At 36.7% G+C, this 23,135-nt stretch overlaps 1 protein-coding gene across 6 annotated transcripts in view; it reads left to right on the top strand.

The window, feature by feature from the left end:
* Positions 1-23,135, top strand: part of PREX2 (phosphatidylinositol-3,4,5-trisphosphate dependent Rac exchange factor 2) — a 279,824-nt gene that overhangs the window by 81,708 nt on the left and 174,981 nt on the right. For 5 of the 6 annotated variants that reach the window (XM_057532388.1, XM_007185025.2, XM_057532391.1 and 2 more), the window contains exons 4-8: positions 1,767-1,871; positions 6,544-6,645; positions 9,783-9,944; positions 18,413-18,546; positions 22,096-22,199. In XM_057532388.1, the coding sequence (XP_057388371.1) occupies positions 1,767-1,871; positions 6,544-6,645; positions 9,783-9,944; positions 18,413-18,546; positions 22,096-22,199 (607 nt within the window). Of the gene's footprint in view, positions 1-1,766; positions 1,872-5,228; positions 5,300-6,543; positions 6,646-9,782; positions 9,945-18,412; positions 18,547-22,095; positions 22,200-23,135 lie in introns of those variants that run through there. The other variant, XM_057532389.1, reaches the window with a different exon arrangement.

Below are 23,135 nucleotides of genomic sequence, written 5' to 3'. Positions count from 1 at the left end.
TGATCATTTTCATCCCTTTGCACGTGATAGCTGAAATTATTTATGCAATCGATTTGCAAGGTAAAAAGCCACCTGTACGGTGAAAATCGTTTTCAGAACTAAAGGGCATTCATACTGACAAAAGAAAAATAATGCTGCTATTTCTACCACTCTGCTGATGCTAATTTTCAGAATACCAATTTGAATCCATTTACTTTTCAAAATGCTATACAATTAGTGTTTTATTTAAAAATGTATAGGAGTATTTTGTCATAGAAATCAATTTTTGTTTATTTTTGATTTTCAGTCTTTTATAAAGTAATGATATGGAGTTTCTAGATCTGTATTTCTGTATGTGGTGAGCAGACTCTGTAAATGTTATTTTTAGAATCAGAAAATATTCCATAAAAATAATTATTTTAAAGGGAGAGACTCCTTGGGTATAGGAAGATCAAGCTTTCGTTGGGCAAAACTATAAGCCACGTGTGTTTGTATCCACTTAATCCAGACTGTTCCCTTTCATGAAAGAATGCACGTCTCCTGCCAGCTGGAGTAGTTACTATCTCAGTGCCGGGCTGCACATGGGAATCTTGCACCCTGACATCTATTTCCTCAGTAACACACTATGAATCTGTCAGCCATGAATTTAGTTAAACTATTTCTGAAGTTTGTTTTCTTCTGGTTTATCCCATCTCTTGAAATAAGTAATTCAATACATTTTCTACTGGCTGTATAAAATAGCACTCAGTGTTTCTAAATACATGTCTTTGAAATTTTAGAGGACGCACTTCTGTTCTACCATTCAGTCACTACATTTTCTGTGTCTTCCTCTTTTACTGGGATATTTTACTGGAATATTTACTGAGATATTTGATAGATATTGATCATAGATACTTGGAGAAAATCTTACAGATGGAAGGGAGCTTTAGAGATCAAGATGGTGTGAAATTTCTCCTTTTATGAAAGAATCCCTTCTATAGCATCTATGAAGGTTGTTGATCTTGTTTTTACATGATCACTTTTAGTCACAGCTCTAATTGTTAGAAAACCTCTATATTAATCCTGAATCTGCCTATCACTGCCCATCATGACCCTTGCAATTTCCACCCAGTGGTCCTAGTATTGTGTTTTGGAGCTACAAAGAGTTGTAAATCCTTTACAATAAATAGGACAGCTATTGGAAAGTAGCTACCATTCCCTTACTTTTATATACTAACAAACATCTCTCTCTGAGATGACCTCTCAGATGTAATATCTTCAGGGTCTGTCATTATCTCAGTCGCTTGTTGCTGACTATTCTCCACTTTGTCAGTGTCCTTCTTAAACACAACTGTCCAGATTGGTGCATATGACCTGCAGGGTACTATGCGCTATTGCTCTATGATCTGGCACATGCTTTTCCCTCCACCAAAAACACTTTCCTCCCTCTCCCTACTAGGGAATCATGGATTTATGTCTCTCTATCTTGCCCACGTATGACATCTTTTTTAAAGCTGTGTCTGAATCCTCCCAGCAAAGCTAAGTACTCTCTTCTCTGTAATCTGCTACCACGTGGTTCATTTAATTTTTATTGCATACATCATATTGGATTGTAATTAATACAAGTCTATCTCCTTTCCTAGACAATTCTTCATGGATCAGGGAAAATTTAAACATACTTATATATACACATAGTATAGCTCTTGAAACATAGGAAACACTTAATAAAGTTTGTTCATAAACATCACACTTAATATTTCAAAATGGCTCATAAAATGACTCTAACTTATTCTTACCTGAATTCACAGAAAGACAAGTTTCGTATCTACGACGAATATTGTAGTAATCATGAGAAGGCACAGAAATTGCTTTTTGAACTTAACAAAATAAGAACAATCCGGACATTTCTTTTGGTAAGTATATATTTATGTATCACCATATGCTGTTATTTGTTGATAGGCCCATTAAGAGCCAAGGAATAGCATCCGTGTGGTGTAAAAACTGCTTGTATGACATCTGTTTTTAACATATCCCTGCTAGGAAGCTAGAGAGTCATTTGAGAAATGTAAGAAGTGAGACCGTAAATCAACTATATTTCTATATATATATGCTCTTAAAATCACACACACACACACACACACAAATGAAATGAACAAAATGAAAAGAACTGAGAGTTGGGAGAAGCTTGTTTATGGGGAAGCACTGTCATGCCCTCTCCTGGTTGATTATGAGTTGTGAAACCACAGGTTCTTAGTGAGAGAAGACATTTATGCCAGAGTTCACAGTTGCTTTTATATCCCTCAGCTCCCTAGAGTTTCATTTACTTCTGCTAAGAGAGCTCTAAGTAGGGCAGTGACAGGAAGGAAATGCATCACGGGGATGGTAGAAAAGAATTTTCAAGATTGACTTTTCTCCTACATACATTCCATATTCAGTGTTCATAAAAAGAGCAAGAATCTGTATTTAATTTCTTCAGGATAGTACAAATAAATGCATAGTTTGGCAGTTTCTTGGACATTGCAATTGCCAGTGAGAACCACACTGTAAATAGAATTCAGTGAAATTTAACAAATTGTGGAGTGGAACAGACCTCTCCACGATCCAGTTTCAGAGCCTGGATCAGCTCATTTAAAATGAAAAATAAAATGCCCATTTACAGCTCTTTTCCACTCGCACCATTAGCTCCAGGCAATCATTGATTTGCTTTCTATCTCTATAGGTTTGCCTTTTCTGGAGATTTCATATAAATGGATTTGTACAATATAATCTTTTTATGCCTGGCTTCTTTTACTGAGTAAAATGATTGTGAGGTTCATCCTTGTTGTAGCATGTATCCCCATTCTATTCATTTTTGTTGCTGAATAATATTCCATTGTATTTTCTTGTATTTTGTTTATCCATTTGCCAGTTCATGAACATTGGGTCAACAGTTGACTATGATAATGATGGACCTTGAAGATCCTACATATGAGATGTCATTTCAGAGAGAGAGATTTCTTAGTAAAGTCAGGAAATGTCAAGTTTGGGCAATTCTGAAGAATGCTGTTATGAATATTCATGTCCAAGTCTGTGTGTGGACATACATTTTCATTCTCTTGGGTAGATACTAAGAGTAGAATTGCTGGATCAGAGTAAGTCTATGTTTAGTTTTTTGGTTTTTTTTTTTTTGTAATTGCTCTAGGGACTACAATATGCATCTTTTTTTAAAAAATTAATTTATTTATTATTTTTGGCTGTGTTGGGTCTTCGTTTCTGTGCGAGGGCTTTCACTAGTTGCGGCGAGCGGCGGCCGCTCCTCATCGCGGTGCGCGGGCCTCTCACTGTCGCGGCCTCTCCTGTTGCGGAGCACAGGCTCCAGACGTGCAGGCTCAGTAGTTGTGGCTCACGGGCCTAGTTGCTCCACAGCATGTGGGATCTTCCCAGACCAGGGCTCGAACCCGTGTCCCCTGCATTGGCAGGCAGATTCTCAACCACTGCGCCACCAGGGAAGGCCTACAATATGCATCTTAACTTAGGAAGTTTATTTCCCTGAGGTTGGTTATTGTTTTTTGTTTGTTTTGTTTTCAGGAACTTGCCTGGATTTAATTTGAGAATCTGTGTCTTTTGTATACGTAGCTGCTGCTGTCTCTGCTCAGTTTTTGTTTTATAACTTAGCCTTTCTTTTTAGGGGGTCACTCCTCTGACTGGTTAACTTAGTGGTCAGCTGGGGATTTGAAAGAGGTGATCGAACATCATAATCCATATGATTTGTGGGTCTGTGTGTGAGTGTTGAGGGCGACACATTCACAGGGCAGGCAGTTTTCAAGTCAGATCTGGGTTTTTTTTCTCATGGGGCCATCTCAGGTCCTCTCTGCATGTGCATAGTCTGACATTTGCCCCGAGCAGGACTGCAATCTCAGGCCAGCAGAAATGTGAGCGTTCCCCATTTTTCTTGGGCAGTGTGCTAACTTTATCGACAACACTCCTGGGTGTGGGATTTTTGCCCTCTGCAGTCCCCTCTGGTAGCAGGTTTGCAGGGCCAGTGCTACTGTGACAGGTCTACCATGCAGGATGAGCTGAGGATGGCCCTGGGGACATTTAGGGGGAGGATGGGAGGAGCCCAGGCAAGAATGCCACCAGCTCTCCTGTTCTTACCTGAAGTTCAGCAGTTTTTCATGAATAAACACTTCTCCGTTTGTTGTTTGACTTTAGTTGATTACCAGAGCCCTGAAATTGTTGTTTTTTACAATTTTGCTCAGTATAACAGTTGTTTTGGGGAAGAGAATTTACTCACCTCTTCTCTCTGCCGTGGCCAGAGGAAGTTCCTGTGCCCCTGGACCAATGGGGCTCTCTATGAACTATCAGAACTTTGCTCTCTCACTGAGGGCACTCTGTTCTCAGCAGAGCTGGCTCTCCACTAAATGTCACAAGTCCAGAGTGCTAGTTTTTACAAGATCCTACAGCATAGTCTGGTAGGAAGACCCTGGCTTTTATAGTTCTTGCCTTGGCACTAAGTGGCCACTAATTACCTGGAAGACTTGGGGAAACTCATTACATCTCTGATGTCATTTTCTTTACTCATAAAATGGGGATAATAACAATCACCCTTTGAAGAACATTAAGGATTTACAGATCTGGGGTGATGATGTTATATTTTTGGGTACTTGCATATACTGTCACCTGAGTAAGTTTTTAGGATTAGTGAAATCGCTAGCAGCTTATTTAGGAAACATTCTTTCTGTCTACATAAGGAGAAAGCTGGCTCTCATAAGCCAGTCTAATAAGGACCTACTGTACAGCACAGCGAACTCTACTCAATACTCTGTAATGACCTATATGGGAAAAGAATCTAAAAACGAGTGGATATATATATATGTATAACTGATTCACTTTGCTGTACAGCAGAAACTAACACAACATTGTAAATCAACTATACTCCAATAAAAGTTAAAAAAGAAAGTGGCTGTTAATGGAGAGAGTTTGCAATCTATACAGCACTAATAGACAAGGAAATAAAAGTGGGTTAGACAGTCATGTGTTCCTGAGGGTGCTTCAGCCCAGGGCTAGGTAGAGGGGGTGGCCGCATTTATAAGGGGTGCTCACTCATATGGGGACACTGAAACATCACTGGAAATAGAATGGGCTGTAGATAGTTGTGTTACATAGGATACCTCTGGGGACAGTACCATACACAGGTGGAAAGAGTATTTTGATGACCTGATTGCAGTAGGGGTTGAAACCCCCAAAGAGCATGTTTGAATGAGACATTTCTTTGCTGCTGTGTCTTCTAAGGTTTCTGGTGAAGTGCAAGTCATGGTGCTGGTTTTGCCGAGTTGATTGAACAAATTGGAGCTGAACTCAGGTGCTCAGGGCAGTGGGGGGCTGGTCTGCTTCCATCACTCTTCCTTTTGCTTCCTTTCCCACTCAGCACTCGGTCTCTCCTCTCAAGGAATGTAGGACACTATTTTAAAAAATAGTGGTATAAAGGTTATAAATTATCAGTATGATGTTTGAAGAGCTCTTTTCTTCCTCAGTTAAATATTTATTATCGGCTTCCTCTGTGCCAGTCACCCTGATAGGCACTGCAGAAACAGGTTTTGACACAAGTTTCCAGTCTGTTATTTTAGGGAATTCCCTGGCATTCCAGTAGTCAGGACTTGGAGCTTTCACTGCCGAGGACCCGGGTTCGATCCTGGTCAGAGAACTAAGATCCCACAAACCGCGTGGCGTGGCCAAAGAAAAAAATCTGTTTTTTAAATTTTTTTAATTAAAAAATTGCCTTTAAAATCTTTAATTTTTTTTTGCATTGCTGCTTAAACCACAAAATAAAGACCAGGTGCTTCAGAGGATCAAGCCTGTATTTATCAGAGTTGATTCTTTTGACCATCACTTTCAGTAAATGGAAGCTGCTTCTATTTCATCTCACTGTGATTGCTGATTTTGAGTTTTCTCCTTCCATCTTGGCTCTGTGGAGATCATATCTGACATCCTTCCCTGAGACTGCCTGGCCAGTGTCATTGGTGAGGTATTATACAAAGTGACTTAGAGATCACTGGATTAAAACAGGCCAGTTGTACAGAGAGGAAAATTAGAATTTTGAAATCAGTCCAAGTTGCATCACTAGCCAGTGGCAGAGCATGGGTAGAACCCAGTTGTCCTTAGTCCTGATCTTCTGCAACACCACATGACCTCCCCCTATAAGCAGGATGTATGCACGTATGTGTGCATCTATTTAGTCATCCGTCAGTACATTCTTTCATCAGTACATCCATCCATCCATTCATCCATCCATCTATCCATTAATTCATTCCTCCATCTCTGTCTCTTTCTTTTGCCTCAGACTTCATACTCAGGTGAATATATGTGAATTCATTTTCAAGATAAAGATTCAGAACACATTTTGGTTGCTAACTAATCTGAAAGGCAAAAGTATTTCCCTTCTCTCCTGTCAACTTTCTTTGTGACTGAATGTGCTTTTCTCAGAGAGAGAAGCTATATAGAGACATGCTTTCACAGGTTTTCAGCAGAAAAGTTTATGATGGAAGAAAGTTTCACCACCTCAGGCTTAAAAATGTACATAATTAATTGTCTTTATTTCCACCCCAGAACTGCATGCTACTTGGAGGACGGAAGAACACAGATGTTCCCCTGGAAGGATACTTAGTAACACCAATACAAAGAATATGCAAGTACCCTCTCCTTTTGAAGGTACTTTATGTGTTTACTTCATTGTTGCATTTCCCTTGTACCTGCATATTTTTGCCAGTGATCTTTAAAAAATTTTTCTTTTAAATAGTGTGACATTCCAAAGAAAAGGCAAATATAGTTATTGGGAAAAATAGCTGTTTTGTCAGTAATTTATATAGAGAGCGGGAAACAAATGTCCTCGGACAGCAGACTTTTAGTGCTCTTTGTAAAAAATACGCTTGTTCAAGTTTCCTTCAGCGTAAATGCGTTAGTTTCAAGATAGATCCCATTAAGTACATTATGACCAGTTTATATAGCGCTTTGTCTACAAGGTTCCTTATCTTAAGTAAATTTGCTTTTGGTATACTTTGTTTTCATTTCCCCAAACATTGGTGACTTCTTGATGCTAATGAAGTTAAGGCTAAGTTACATAATTTCAGAGCCTGGTTTTTAAATCATTATTACAGGGAATGGTGTGGGTCACATGGGATAAAAAATGATAGAAAGTGGAAAGACAGTGCTAAGACAACACTGCCTCTGGAAAACAGGAAATGCCTTACGGTCGTAGGTCCATGGCCTCATTACAATGACCAAAAGTTTTATTATGAGAAACATATTATAATATACTAATTACTGCTTATACTGCAAGGGTCTATGAATAGATTAGAACAGCAGTTCTGGAAAGGATGTTTTTTGGAAATGTAGCATCTGAATAGGCAGTTTGGGGTGGTGGTTGAACATTTGAGTTCTGAGTTCAAATCTTATGCATTCTGCTTACTAGCTGCATGACTGAGCTCGTAATCTAACCTCTTAAAGTCATGGGCTTTATTTATGAAACAGAAATGATGATGATATGATGAAATTATAACATATATCTAAAAGGATGTATATATGTATGCATATGTATATCTCTGTGTATATACATGTGTATGCATATACATAAGGGAGTACCTAATAATTAATTGAGCTGATTTATACACATCATTTAGCATAGTATGTACTCCATAAATGTTAGCCATTATTACTCATGTATATTTGATTCTTTTAACATATTAATATATTAACTACTTCTTAGCTTCTAAGTTAAAAAAAAACCTCAGAAATGTTATGGACATACTAATTGGTGTTCTTACTGATTTACTTTTTGAGAAATAAATGTTATGAATTTGAACTAAAATGCATTTTTTCACTACAGGTTTTGTCAGTTGCATAAATTAGGTCTCAGTGAAAATTTTCTTTGAAAAGGATTTCTTCTTATTAAAAAAACAAGTTAAAGTTGCTTGCTTAGCTAATGTAGAGAGAAGCTAGCACAGGGATGTCCAGGTCTGCAGAGCTTTGGCATGGGAGGATTGGTGCAAATGTGACTCCCATCTTTCTGGGAGTCCCTTCAGACCTCTGACTTGGTGACTCACATTTGCATGCGTTCTCATCACTCCATTTATTCCTAGTCCTGATTTTGGAATCCCGAGGGTTGGTTTGTTTTAAGAGTCAGAAGGATAGTGATATTAAGAGAAATATATCAAGTTAAGTGGTTGTTCTAAATCAACTCCTTTCTGGTTAAGGACGACCTCAGGTGACCTCACAGATAGGAACATGGACATATCCTTGCTTAGGAAGAAAGAGGTCGATTCAGAGCATCTTCAAGAAGTGGAGGAATGACATCTTTTCCCTTTTTTGGAAGATTATCTTCACAAAGAAACAGGAGAAAACTACTTGTGTAGTAGATATATTGGTGTTGATGGTTTTCTTTGTTGTACCATTGGCTGAAAAACTGAGCTGGTATTCTGGGATGATCTGCAATGGTTTTATGTATTCAGAGAAAAACATTAGGGGATTAGGCCGTGTGTTAAAGAAAAGATACGTTGGTTTTATTTGTGGAACTTGGAATTATTGGGTTGGCCAATCAGCACAAGGTTCATAGCAGGTAACTGACAGATTATTACTAGTCATTTCTCCTGCTGTCTCACATTATCTAAATTCATGTCTCAACTCCAGAGATACCCACCGGGCACATAGACTGCAGGCTGCCTTCGCCACTTCACATAATTTACAAATAATTCTACACTTGAGGGTCTCTGCAGAAGCCTACACATCTCCTTTATGGATTTGTGATCCAGCGTAACTATTTAAGCCTTATCTTGGGAGTGACGTAATGTGCATTCTTTTGGTGCTAGTTCTATAGAGTGTGAATATTTTGAATGCAGGGTCAAAGTTTATGGCAGAATTTTCAACAATAACAGGACATCAAGAGAGTATAACAACTGCATATTTTCCCACTGTATGTTAAGAATTAAGAAAATTCTTTTAAAGACTTGCCTCAGGATTTCTGTAATTGTGTTAATTACATGATGATGGCAACTGTAGTAAAGAAACAAATGACTAATTTAAAAGTAATGTGGTCACAACTGTCTAGACAGTGGGTGTAGATGTTTAATTTTGTGCTTCTAAACAAGACCTTTTATAAGATTAAAGATTACTCTAGTTCTGATATCCTGAATGGAAAAAAAATTAAAAGAAAATAAAAGCGAAAAGAAAGCTGTTGAAGGGTGTATGGAAGTTCATTCATTGCGGAGAATGAACCTGAGTTGTTGGCGAACACAGCATAAATTCCTCCTTTAATGATGGAGTATTGTGGAATTTATAAATTGTTTGTTTTACTAGAGTATAAGACTATTTTTAAAATTTGCTTTATTTATGACATTTTTATAGTTTCCTCAAAAAATATTAGAAAATAAGGAACTTAAATTATTTTTGAAATTATAGGACATATTCATTTAAATATTTACTATTCTTGTAAAGACTCTAGGAAAATGAAATCAACATATAAAGATGTCCTCCTTTTGGAGCAAAACTCAAACTTATAAAAAATTACATGCAGTAGGTGAGATATTTGACAATTCCAAAGGAGACGTCTAATTTAGTTTTTTGAAAAAACATCATTTTGAGGGAAAAATTAAAGTGACTGCAAAGTGTGCAGGGGGTGACGCTTATTCATTGATTCAGCCTTTTGTTTTTGATCTTAATTTGGTGGAGTTTGTGATGTCACTTCTGAAATTGGCTCTCACGGACTTTGCAGTTTTCATTTCCTGGTCAGTCTGAACCTGCTGTCCCAGAAAGCTGAAGATCAAAGGGCGGTTTGTTTTTTTGTGTATAAACAGGAGTTGCTGAAGCGGACTCCAAGGAAACACAGTGACTACGCAGCAGTGATGGAAGCCCTCCAAGCCATGAAAGCCGTCTGTTCCAACATCAACGAGGCCAAGAGACAAATGGAGAAGTTGGAAGTTTTAGAGGAGTGGCAGTCTCACATTGAAGGCTGGGAGGTACAGTCACTGTACTCAACAATTGAGCTTAAAATAGTTTTGTTATGTCTTATGCTGTGCATAGAGTTACTGGCATTGGATGGAACCATAAATGGTCATTTTCCTAGGTAATGCTAGGGGCTGTAACAATTTCCGAAAAGTGCTGTCATTATTCTTTTTAAATATCTTTAAAGGGGCAGTTAATTGACTTAACTTCAACCTGAAAGCTTTACGATAGAGCCAATCAAAACTGTGTGTGTTATAAGCTTAGATAGTTCAGTATTTGTGCATCATGACAAACCTTTCTCCAGTCTTAACTTTGGTCAATAATACATAACCGTAGCCTGAGTCCTGGAGAGAGTAAAGAAGGGGAGTAAGGCTCCAAACCTGTGCTGTAATATTATTATTTTCAGACTCTAAGTTAGGTATTTGATGATGAATTTCATTTTAAGTCCACTTCATCTCTCTAAATTTGAATTTCTTCATTTCTAACATGAAGGAACTGGCCATGACATGATTTTTAAGGTCCATTCAAGATGAAAAATTTTATGGTTTCATGATTTGCTGAAGAAAGATTTTTTAAAATGACGAAAAAGCAAATGAAGAGTGATATTCAGAATCTGTAATATGTTTACAGCTATGGTAATTTTGTGTCCCAGTTATTTCATGGAATTGGAGCCCTATATTACTTTAGCACTATGTAAAGAATAAACTAAAATTCTTTCTTTAAATTGACTTAATTTAGATGATCAAGAGCTTTCAACTAGGATAATTTCTTATGGTTATAAAGTAAGCAATTAAGATAATATTTTTAAAATGTAAAGAAGATTTAAAATGTCCAACCAAATATTGTATCACACAAATCAAGGGGATTGCTTTTATCTTTAGGGCTATATAATTGACTGATTCATTTCTTATCTTCAATATGTTGGTTTCCATTTAGATATAACCTTACATCCATTCAGATTTGCAAAGAAACCTCAAACATTGACCCCAGGGAATGCTCCTATTTATCCATTCTTTGCCATGAATCTTTTAAAATGCTAACTGACTTAGTTTCCTCCTCATCTGTATTCTTTCATTTCAAGTGTTCAGGGTGACCCCTTATTTCAGCATGAATGCTACTTATTTCAATCAATTAAAATGGTTGTGTGTTTTACAGTTGATTCATGATAATAATTCCTTTCCTGGGGGCAGTTGTCCTGCTGGGCTGAGAAAAATAGATGAAAGTTTGCTTTTGCCATTCTGTTGTCACTCAAACATCAGAAGAAAAACCGAACTTGTTTTAAATTGCAGGATTTGTCAGTGACTTCTGCCAGGCCTTTGACCAAAATAAAACTTTTATAAGACTCTTCTAGGTTCTCTAGGGAAATGGAATCTGTCATCGTTTTGTTTCCTCCTCATGTATCAGTATATCCTAAAAATTGTGTCTCCTTTAGAAATGAGAGATTCCTTAAAAAGTGTTGCTATTTCTTCCACTGTTCACGGCCAGTTACTCAAAGGAAGAATGCTGTGTCGTCCATACTATGTCATTTGTAGCCTGTAGCGGTGGGTGCTTCAACCTCACCAGCCTTGGTGGGTTTACAGCACTTGGAGTGGGAGAGAAAAATGGAGCCTGGGGACAAAGGAGACTGGTGAGAGGAAATCTAATGTGACCACTGTTCCAGTGGGCACAGGGGAGATAAAATGAGGGTCGGGTTCCAAAAAGAGAGGCAACGCAAATTCTACTTGAGTAGGATTTGGAAATGAGTGCATAAGACGCAGTCATACAGTGACTTGGGAGTTTCGGTACTTTGAGGGAATGCAGCTTGGAGCAGGGCCCAGCCAGTTGATTGGAAACTTGTGATAAGAACCTGATTTGACATCTCAGTCTACCACCTTGGAGAGATGGCGGAAAGCTGCTATAGTACTCAGGCCTGGTCCCTTCTGGGAAGTTTAGGAAGAACTGCTATCTGGTAAGACTCCAAAGGTGCACAAATCAAAGGGAGAGATGCGGTCATATAGGATGAATTCAGGCCCTGGAAGGGAGTGGGAATGGTTAGGGCTTTCTGTGAATTGCTAACAGGGATTATTGCTCAGCTTACAGGCAGCTTTATGTATGTTCAGAGTGACTCTCGTGAGGTTAAGACAAGGCCAAGGACAAATGTCTGATGGCATGACAGTCACAGAACAGAGAGTTCCTTCAAGAGTTTTGGAGGTTAGTAGCCTTGAGCTAATGTTGGGTAACAGCTCTCTAACTCCTTCCAGGAGTGCCTGCAGACCTTTTAGGACTATCTTAGAGTTGACACTCTTGCTCCAGTAACTAAAATTCTCTTGAATAGGGATCTGAGTCTGATACACCATGACTTTGCATTATTTCCACTTTTGGTGGATTATTATTTCAAGTATGTCACTTAATTATCTAGGGTCTTATTTCCCCATTCATCAAATGAAGGGGAGTAAAATCTCTCAGGTAACTTGCCTCTCTGGTATTTTGTGCTGCTAAATTATCATTACATTCCTTTATATTGAATTTAAGTAAACAAGCAATTGAAATTTATTGTTCTCAAATCATATGATATAATGAAAAAAGCCTGGCTTTTGTGCAAGTTTGGTTTCCAGTCTGGACCCTTAGTATGGGGATGAAGCACCAGATCTCTTCAACGTACAGTTTGGGTTATTACAGGGGTCAGTGAAATAAATGAAAGTGCTTTGAACACTGTAAAAGGCTCTGCAGATAAGAGGTAGTATTTTAAAGCTTTGGTTCAGCCATTAGATTTTACCCTTGAGAAATTCCCTTCATTTGTCTAATTTATGCACCTAACTACTGAAAAGGTTATGTTCCTTAAGGTTATATGGTCCCAAACAACAGAAACTAAAAGGAAAATTAATTTAAAAGATATTGAGTAGCTCATGGAATCAATAGAAAAGCTACCCTCTCAGACTCGAAAGGGTATCTAGGCATTTGAAGCTCTTTGGTGGTCTTATCAGTGCCCCAGCTAAAATGAATAGGTGCTAGTCATTTTTTCCATCCTTACATTACTCCATTCAAGATTCAAGATCGAAATCCAAGATTCCACTAATCTTGCATGGGTAAATTTGCTCAGGGGAGGGCAGGGGCCCTTGATTGTCCATCAACCAATTTCCTTTTGGGGAAATGCTGATCCTCCATTGTAGGCAATCCTGGTGAGTCTCTTTTAAAAGTTTGCTGAAGTATTGGGTTGGCCAAAAGGTTCATTCAGGTTTTCCCCATAAGGTGTTATGGAAAAAGCCGAACTAACTTTTTGGCCAACCCAATACTATAATCCCCATTACACAGCTTTTTAAAATGAAGGCTATATAACTTAACCAAGTTCTTAAAACTAACAGAGGGCAGAGTTTAATTTGAAAATAGGCAGACTGATTCTAAAGTTTATATTCCTTATCACCATGTAATATTATATCCACTCAGATACAAATTTAGCACATTCTTTACATGAAGTTGGTTTTTCTCCTTGCCCTTTAAAAAGTGAGTTGATAGCAGAAATTAGGCTTTTGGTCAGCATTTATTTACATAGTGACTGTACCACAGAAGATCTGTAGTTTAATTGCTCATATTTGAAGTTCTGCTTTTGATTAGTATTATTTACTATATCTCAGTCATATATCTTATCCAACATTTAAAACATTCCACCACATCTTCTACTGAAGGTAATTGTAGGGCAATGATCCACGTTCCTGGAAAGAAGTGTGTTAGCTGTTTAATCAGAGTGACTGATTCATTTCTTAGAACAGGACCATTCTCATTCTCATTCTTAGTCTACTTTTGGGTTGACTGATAGTATTGTCATGATAACTGTAATTCTTTGGCATCATACTGAACATTGATAAGGGAGTATCATTAAACATTATGTCATTTAGTTATTCAGCATTATGTCCTTGATAGGCCTGTTTGGAATTGATCTCTCAAATCTGGGAAAAAAATCACAATAAAAGAGTGGGAGTTATTAATATATGAAAGTGTTGGAAGACATAAGATCAGGATAAATTTTGTGTTTTAGGAAGCAAAAAGAAACAGAATTGAAATTTGACACCTCTTGATTACCTTTTTACATGGAGAAATACAGTGCTACAAGACCATTTTAAAATCACCTCTTGTTGGTTTTAGAATCTCTTTGCTGCTTACATTTGATTACGTTTGTGTCTGACAGTGTATTGACCTCAAAGTAATGTTCTCTTGTTATTTTATGAGTGTGAGTCTTCCATAGGTTGTGATGAGACCTGATTCTTTTTGTCCTCTCTACAAGGTGATTTGGTAGATACAAATTTGTCTACTACCTTGAGGTTGAATTGATTTATAGATGGCTCTTGTTATTCAAGGATAAGTGGTTTAGGAAGACAACCATTGAAAGTGAATTCACTTAGAAAGGAGACCAAAATTTTATAAAAAGTGGGAGAGGAGGAAAGTTTGATTGGGACTTTATCTTGATAAAATGAAAAGTTATATGATTAGTTTGTTTTAGCTAATCTAATATGTAACGGAATTCAGGTTTTTATTTCAGTTAATAATTTGAATCTTAAAAAGAGTGAATCAAATGCTTAGTCTTTTTTGGGGTGGGTGGGGACATACATTTTATGACAAGACTCTATGATGAAACAATATGATATTCTTCATTTCATGTTTGACTTTCCTAGTATTTTAAAAAGATTTTTTTGAAAGAATATTCAAATGCTTCATTAATTTTCTCAAGAGACTCCTTTGGTATTGAAACTGTTCTCTTATGAAACACCTATCTCATTGTCATTCTAGTCATTTTTCTTTTCTTCCATCATGAATGGGTCTAGCTCTGATAGACCTTCATCTGCCAATGCCTTGTATATGTGTGAGTGGGGAAGTTCCAAGGCCTGTCATCTTTTATCTTTTCCAAGATTATGGTTTCTCTCTGCAGTCAGTCTGTGTTTTTCTGATACTGACATTCAGCATTTAGTTGACCAGATGAGTTAGATAGACCCTGGTGTGAAGCAGGGAGAGCTGATACTGGGGTCAGATAATTAGTGACCAGTTTCATTTGTCAATGATTTTTGCCACCTCATAGCTGTAAGATGTCAGTCATGAACCCTTATGCAACTTACATTAAGAGAACTTGTTGACACAAAAAAGATGTACCCTTTCAAACAGTCTAGATATGGTTTAGCAGTATTATTTTTATTGGGTTTATTGAGAGGAGGGGATTTGTTCTATTATTACAGTTCTTCCTAAATCATGATTGTAATGTTTGAAGGAACATTGGAAATTAGAAAAAAGCCAGAAAATAAAGAAATAATAAATGAATTATTAAATAAAATAATAAAGAATAATATATCCGCTTTCTATTTTACACATTGGTCCCCATGAGTTCTTCTTGGACAGTATCTCCCCGGAGGCTGTATATGAGGATGGAATAAATGGCCTCTAGCCATTATAGTTCGCTCAAATTCACATTAAATTCTCCTTATATTTATTAACAAAGATAATAACCACAAACAAGTCAGAAAATGTATTGTTAGTAATTCTTTCATTTAGGAATACATCTATAAATAAATACCTACATATTTAATTTGGGAAACTTACTTGGAAGACTGGTTAATATGAAAATTAGCCTAATATTGGCAATAACCCTTTATAATGTAATGAATTATTTTCCTGCCTTGGCACTTATGGGCTGCTGTATGGAATAGTCTAAGGTGAAGTGTTTTGTACCTTTTGTAAAACTGCTACTAATAAAGCCACTTTTCATAAGGTTGTGTAGGTCCCTTGTGCAAAAATCAATATGGTTTCCTTTTTTTTTACATTTTTTACATTTCTAATACTATTGTATCTTAATTTTTTTCTAAGGGAGGATGGTATTCACTATAAATTAGAAATCATTGCCACTGAAACTGGGATTTATATTGATATTTGATGACATTTTTTGCTTAATTATCACGTGACACAGTATATGAAATAGTGTAAATGTTTCACAGGTCTCCATTTCTATTTCTATATCTACCCTTTTGACAAAAGGAAAGAAGAGAGGGAAGTATTTAAAATTTAAAATGTGGGGCTTCCCTGGTGGCGCAGTGGTTGAGAATCTGCCTGCCAATGCAGGGGACACGGGTTCGAGCCCTGGTCTGGGAAGATCCCACATGCTGCGGAGCAACTAGGCCCGTGAGCCACAACTACTGAGCCTGCGCGTCTGGAGCCTGTGCTCCGCAATGGGAGAGGCCACGATAGTGAGAGGCCCACGCACCACGATGAAGAGCGGCCCCCACTTGCCGCAACTAGAGAAAGCCCTAGCACAGAAACGAAGACCCAACATAGCAATCAATCAATCAATCAATAAATCTTTAAAAAAAATTTTTTTTAATGTGTTTGTAATATAGATACTTAGATTAACACGGTAACACTGTCTTAATTAACTTCCCTTTCGGGAAGTTTCTTATTATAGTTATATGAGTTATCTTTTTAAAAAATTTTCTTTATTTTTTTAATTAAAAAAATAATTTTATTGACGTATAGCTGCTTTACAATGCTATGCCAGTCTCTGCTGTACAGCAACGTGACTCAGTTATGCACATGTAGACAGTTTTTTTATATTCTTTGCCATTATGGTTTATCACAGGATGTTGAATATAGGTCCCTGTGCTGTACAGTAGGACCTTGTTTATCCATTCTAAATGTAATAGTTTGCATCTTCCAACCCCTAACATGAGTTATCCTTTTAATTTAAATTTTTATAATTGATCAGAAAAACTATACCTATTGTTATGGTGAAAATATGAAATTAACATTAATGTTCTGAGTTTAAAATATCAAAAATTAAAATTAATGCATTAAGTTTAAAAAGAATCAGAAACTTGTTCCCGGATTTAAAGAGACCAGGCATGTTTATATTTAAAACAGAAGTATTCTTGAAGAGCACACTTAACAGATCTCTACTGAAAATTTCCTTGTTTTTGGTCCAACTCAGTGACTCAGGGCATTAGTTATGCTAGTCTAGGTTGTAGAAAAGAATAGACTACAACATTTATAATGGCTCAAAATAGGTGTTTTTGATCAGCTCACACAACAACCCAATGTGTGTGTTCTGCTCAGTGGGCAGTTTTCCTTTTTTTTTAAAAAATAAATTTATTTATTTTTACTTATTTATTTATTTTTGGCTGCATTGGGTCTTTGTTGCTGCGCGCGGGCTTTCTCTAGTTGCGGTGAGCGGGGGCTTACTCTTCATTTTGGTGCGCAGGCTTCTCACTGCAGTGGCTTCTCTTGTTGCGGAGCATGGGCTCTAGGCCTGTGGGCTTCAGTAGTTGTGGCTCATAGGCTCTAGAGCGCAGGCTCAGTAGTTGTGGTGCACGGGCTTAGTTGCTCCGTGGCATGTGGAATCTTCCTGGACCAGGGCTTGATCCCATGTCGCCTGCATTGGTAGGCGGATTCTTAACCACTGCACCACCAGGGGAGTCCCAGTTTTCCTTTTTTGATACTTCAGGGACCCAGGCTCCTTCCCTCTTGTGGTTCCTTTCAACTTCCAATGGTAAGCACTTGTATTAAGCATCAGTTTTGTCACTAATCATATGACCTTGTGGGCACTCAATGAAGGTTTATTTAGTGAATGAGTTTGCCAATGCAACTATTAATAACTGTGGCAAGAGTGCTATGGAATGTTGTTCTCTTTACATAGATTTTTTTTCTTTTTATTTCTTCTTTTTTCTTCCTCTCCATCCTAGAAGTGGATACAGATGGCCCTCCGTATTGCGGGTTCCACATCTGAAGATTTAGCCAACTTCAGATTGAAAATACTCGGGAAAAATAATTCCAGAAAGTTTCAAAAAGCAAAACTTGCACCAGCAACTATTAGATAGCATTTACATTGTATTTGTGACATAGCATTAACATTGTATTAGGTCTTAGAAGTAATCTTGAGATTATTTACAATATACAGGAAGAGGGTCATAGGTTATATACAAATACTATGCCATTTTACTTAAGCAACTTGAGCACCCTCAGATTTTGGTATCTTCAGGGGTCTTGGAAGTGATCCCCCACGGGTACAAAGGGATGACTGTATATAAATTGAGACCTGCTAAACATTTAGACAATTTCATGTACTTTGCTATCTGTTCATGGAGCTCTTTTTCCAGACCAGGGAAAGCAAGGAGGAAGATGAAAGGAATATTAGGGACAGTAATGTTATGAGTTAGTTTGAAATCATCTCCTTTTTAGAGAACAAAGGTGAAATGTGTCATATATGCTGTGTATGCATACATATATAAAACAGCTAAAAGGAGACATAGACTCTCTTAAGAGTAGCTGTATTTAGTGATACTGACCAGGAGGAGACTGGGAGGGAAGGATACCTACGTTCAGTGTATAAATATTTATACTATTTGAAATTTTATCCTGTCCATATATTGCATCTTAAAATAAAAACAAACCACTTTTAAGGAGAAAAAAGAATTACACACGAAAGTTTGTGTTAAGTAATCAGACATTACTTTCTCCATTTTTCCTGACTTAGGGGTCCAACATTACCGACGCCTGTACTGAAATGCTAATGTGTGGAGTCTTACTAAAAATTTCTTCTGGAAATATTCAAGAACGGGTGTTTTTTCTTTTCGATAACCTTTTGGTGTATTGCAAAAGAAAACACAGGTAAGAATACAGACAGGTAATAGTTCAGAAACTGTTTATCCATCGCACAGGTTCAACCTTTCCTCTGTTCCCGGGAACTCATGACCTCATCAGTAAACTTCCACATACTCTTAGCTTCTTCTCCTTGCACGTTGAAGAAAGGGAACGGGTTAGGATTAGAGCCAGGAGATAATTAAATTGCTGTCTCTCTATCTTAACGAGCTTTTTAAAAAATTCCTTTTTACCGTCCGTGAAAATGAACCTGTTTATTTCTTGTAACATGCTCTTCTAAATTTTTTGTGTTTGATAACAAGATTGGGATTAGTAGAAATGGGCTTTAGGAAGATCTAGAAGAGGCTGTGAATTCTACCTGTATGAAACTCTTTTAAAAATTGTAAGGTGATTCAAGTTGTTTAGGTGCAATTATTTTTTTCCCCAACTTTACTGAGGTATAATTGACAAATAAAATTGTAAGATAAAGTGTACAGTGTGATGATTTATGTATACATGGTGAAAGGATTTCCCCCATTGAATTAATTAACACATCCATCTAGGTACGATTATTAAAGGCATCTGTTTGAGAATGAGATCTTTTCTTCATTAGAGTTATCTCATCCTTATATATATGCTTGCCCCCAAGACCAAAGCTTTTGCAAAATTAACAGTGTACAAATGACGTGAACCTTCATGATCTCATAGCTGTAACTGTTAAATAAAGTAAGCAATAGGAAAAGTTTTAGAAAATTAAAATCATGCTGTTTAGCAAATAGCCTTAAAGTATGTATAGTGAACGTGGACCAAATACATAGTGATTAAAAATGGAAATCACTAAATAAACCTATTATGTCCATTCCCTTCCAGAACTGGAATGGTGTGAATATACCATCTGTTTCATTCATTTTAGAATACTTTATCTCCGTTACCATATACTTTCTAAGCTCTAAAGATCTTTCAGAGAATATGAGTAAACTGAACCTTTTCTGAAACTTCCATAATTTTGTAATTATAGGAGCCAGGGACTGGTGATTTTACTTTAGTTCTACAGCTACATTCTTTAAAGAGCAGAGTGCTGGATTAGGCACCCCAACTCTGGATATTTCTGATGCTATTCATTTTAGGAGAAACTAGTTTAAAAACAATTTATTGTGCGATATTAGATACATATAACATGATATTGCTTCCTTTGGCTTGTTTATGATCTTTGTAAGATAGTATCACAGTATATTGTCTTCTGCAGTTTACATTTTGTATACAATATGGTTTGTAAACTATATACCCCTGTGTGTAGCAATAATTTATTCATTTTAACTGCTGCATAAGAGTTCATTGGTTGAGGGACTTACCCGGCAGTCCATTGGTTAAGACTCCACCTTCCAATGCAGCGAGCATGGGGTCAATCCCTGGTCGGGGAGCTAAGATCCCACATGCCGCGCAGTGCGGCCAAGAAAAAAAAAAAAGATTTCATTGGTTGAATATATCACAATTTAATTATTCATTCTCCTATCAATGGACTCTAGGGTTGTTTCCAGTTTTTCTGCTGTTGTGACATTACTGTACACGTATCCTGGTGACCGTTAAAATTCATCAGGAGGGAAGTCACAGAATCAAGTTATGCAAGTACTCAACACTGCAATATAGAGCAAAATTATTTTGAAACCAAAAGTTTTCCAATTTTGATACTTCAATAGGGTCATTTTCTGAAGGGACCAAAGATCTCTTTATTTAAGCTAAGTGTTACAGTATTGGTCAGACACTTACTGGGATTTCATTTTGAGTATTAATATCTACAGGTCAAGAAAAATATAAAAAACCTGGACAGAGGTCACAGCAAGATCACAAAGAAAATTAATGCCTTGGAAAATGGGACCCAAAGATAGATTCTATAGTGTGTGTGTGTGTGTGTGTGTGTGTGTGTGTGTGTACATATATATATTGATAATAATATATAAAAATATATATAAACATGCCATAATTATTTGCCTGTGACTAAAACTGCTATTGAGGATATAAAGCTTTGAACAATATGATTGATTTTAAGTATGATGTACCAACTTATAAGAAATTCTTTTTTGCAAGACACCGTGACACTGTTTCCTCCCTGAGAGACGATGCTGTTGCCTGCGTGTTAGTCTGCTCTGCATTCTTCTCTCTTCGGCCTCCAACGATGCCAACTTTCATAGCTACCTGGCCTGAATCCTTAATTTAAAGCAGTTATTTAGGCTTTCTACAAAGGACATTTAGAGGTCGCTTTCAAAATGAACATGGGTGTGCAGGATGGTGAAGGCCTGGGGCTGGCAGACCGTCAGTCAGATTAATTAATCAATTTAGTTTTGTTTAGTGGTGATGAAGGATTATGAAGTTTTGATGAGGGTTTAGGACATGTAAGCTGGAATATGCTCTCTTTTCTAAAGGAACTCAGGGAGCACGATAGCACCTTGAGAATCCCCTCCCTTCACCTCCCCCTTCCACTCCAGGGCAGGTGTCCAATGCAAAGGAGAGGAGGGAAGGGAGCACTGCACTATGTACTTGACATCTTAACTTTTGCTCGGTGTGTCTGTGTAACACAATACATTAATATTTATTTCCGTATATTCAATTGTTAGCAGACTTTTGTCAGTGAGTCAAATTGAATAGTTCAGGTCAACTGAAGTCTCTTGAATGACTAGGTATTACTTAATCTTCTTGAATTATTTCTTAGAATCTTTCCTCTTTAATTTAATATATTTAAAAAACCCAGTTTTGAAAACACTATCCCTGAGTGTTCAAGTGTGAACACTCATACTTGAATGTTTATACTTAATGTTTATACATCATTTTTTACTTAATGATTCAAGTATAAATGTACATAACTGCCTAATTCATTATTACAAATGTTCATCTGTAAACCTGGATTTTTTTTTTTTTTTTTTTTTTTTACTTTGTGTTGCATAGGTTTTAAGATTAAAGGCTGGTACCATACACAAAATTTTGAAATGTTTTGGACTATTTTAAAAATAAATAAGATCTTTATGAAGGATTATAAATGTATTGAGAGACTTATCCCTCAAGTATACAGTTATTTATCATAAAAACAATATAGGGAAATATTTTACGGCTAGATAATGCTTAATAACCTCCAGCACAGTCAAATTTCTTTGAAGAAGGATCATAAGTATTAACTGAATTTCACCAGGGATTGAAAAAATGGGAATTACCAGCTGGTTACTGAAAAATGAGAAATGAAGGTGAAATAAATCAAATGAAATTGTAAATAACCAACTTTTAGTGTCTGTCAGAGTTTGATTAGGCATCTTTGATGTCATATATTGAGCAAAAGTACATATTTACCCTCCTACCTGTATGTTGTCCTTAGCCTACAGCTTCAGTTTATTTAAAAAACTAGCACACAAGTCACATCTTATAGAGCAACCTGTGCTGTTATGAATGGGAGGACACAAGTAAAAAATACCAAGAGCCTAACATTTGATATTGTTGACTGAATTAGTATCTCTTTTTCAAAGAATTATTGCTTTAACACTGTTTTGCATTAAGTTTAGTAACCAAGTTTCTGTGATTTCATTCAATTGTAAGACGGTTGAAGAATAGCAAAGCATCTACCGATGGACATCGGTACGTTTTTCGTGGCCGGATCAATACAGAGGTGATGGAAGTGGAGAATGTGGATGACGGCACAGGTAAGTGACTGGTAGATTTAAAATGGAATGACAATAATAAACTCCCTTGTAAGACAGACTTTTCACTTGAATAATTCATTTGCAGTGAATTTCAGCTTAGAAATACTTTGTTAGGTAGAACAGTCAACAGGAAAAAGGCAAGATAAGGGAGAGGAGGACTCTTATAGAATGGAAAATTATATTCGGCTGAAACATGTTAAACCCTAGCATTAAACACAGAGATACAAAAATAGCTGGGAGTGTCATAAAGTAGTAGTAATGTCCATAACGTACATATTTGTTTGATGCGTGGTGCTATTAAAATTGTCCAGCTTAAGAGCTGTCGTAGGAAAGCATTGAACCTCCTAGAATTTCTTTTCGTGGTACAGGCTTGGAAAGCCATTCAAAAAGTAGCACCAGATCATTTGTATTCCGTCCTGACAACTAGTTTATTTGTGTGGTTGGACAGAGGGCGAGAATGTTTGACCTCTAGAAAATGTGGTCTGTAGTGCAGTGTTGGACAAACCATATATTGCAATACACTAGTCAAATTTGAATTGGACAAGATGGAAATTCTTTATTCTTAAGGTGTTCTTCAAAAGTGAATAGATATTTCAAAGACAAGGTTCAGCTGTCATTTTTAATATAAATATTTGAATGTATTTAAGAGACTGAATGCATTGTTTTTATAAAACTAAACTTTGCTTATTAAAAAAATAGGAATTTGCAGAAAAATAGGTGAAAAATAGTAGATAATCTTATCAACCAAAGACAAATAAATGAGAAAACTTTTTTAAATGTCTTCAAGTTTCCTTTGGTGCATAGGTAAAAAAAATACTTGAAACATGAACTTTATAATTTTGTATCTTTTTCCATTTAAATAAAAGCATTATCTTAATGATAGTCCTCTTTATCTTCATGTCTTGTCACCAAATAAACATAGTTTTTATTGTTGCG

The sequence above is a fragment of the Balaenoptera acutorostrata genome, chromosome 17 (assembly GCF_949987535.1).
Source record: "Balaenoptera acutorostrata chromosome 17, mBalAcu1.1, whole genome shotgun sequence".
NCBI classification, from domain to species: Eukaryota; Metazoa; Chordata; class Mammalia; order Artiodactyla; family Balaenopteridae; genus Balaenoptera; species Balaenoptera acutorostrata.
Note: the sequence above shows the minus strand (reverse complement) of the source record. Positions and strands in the feature narration are given on the sequence as shown.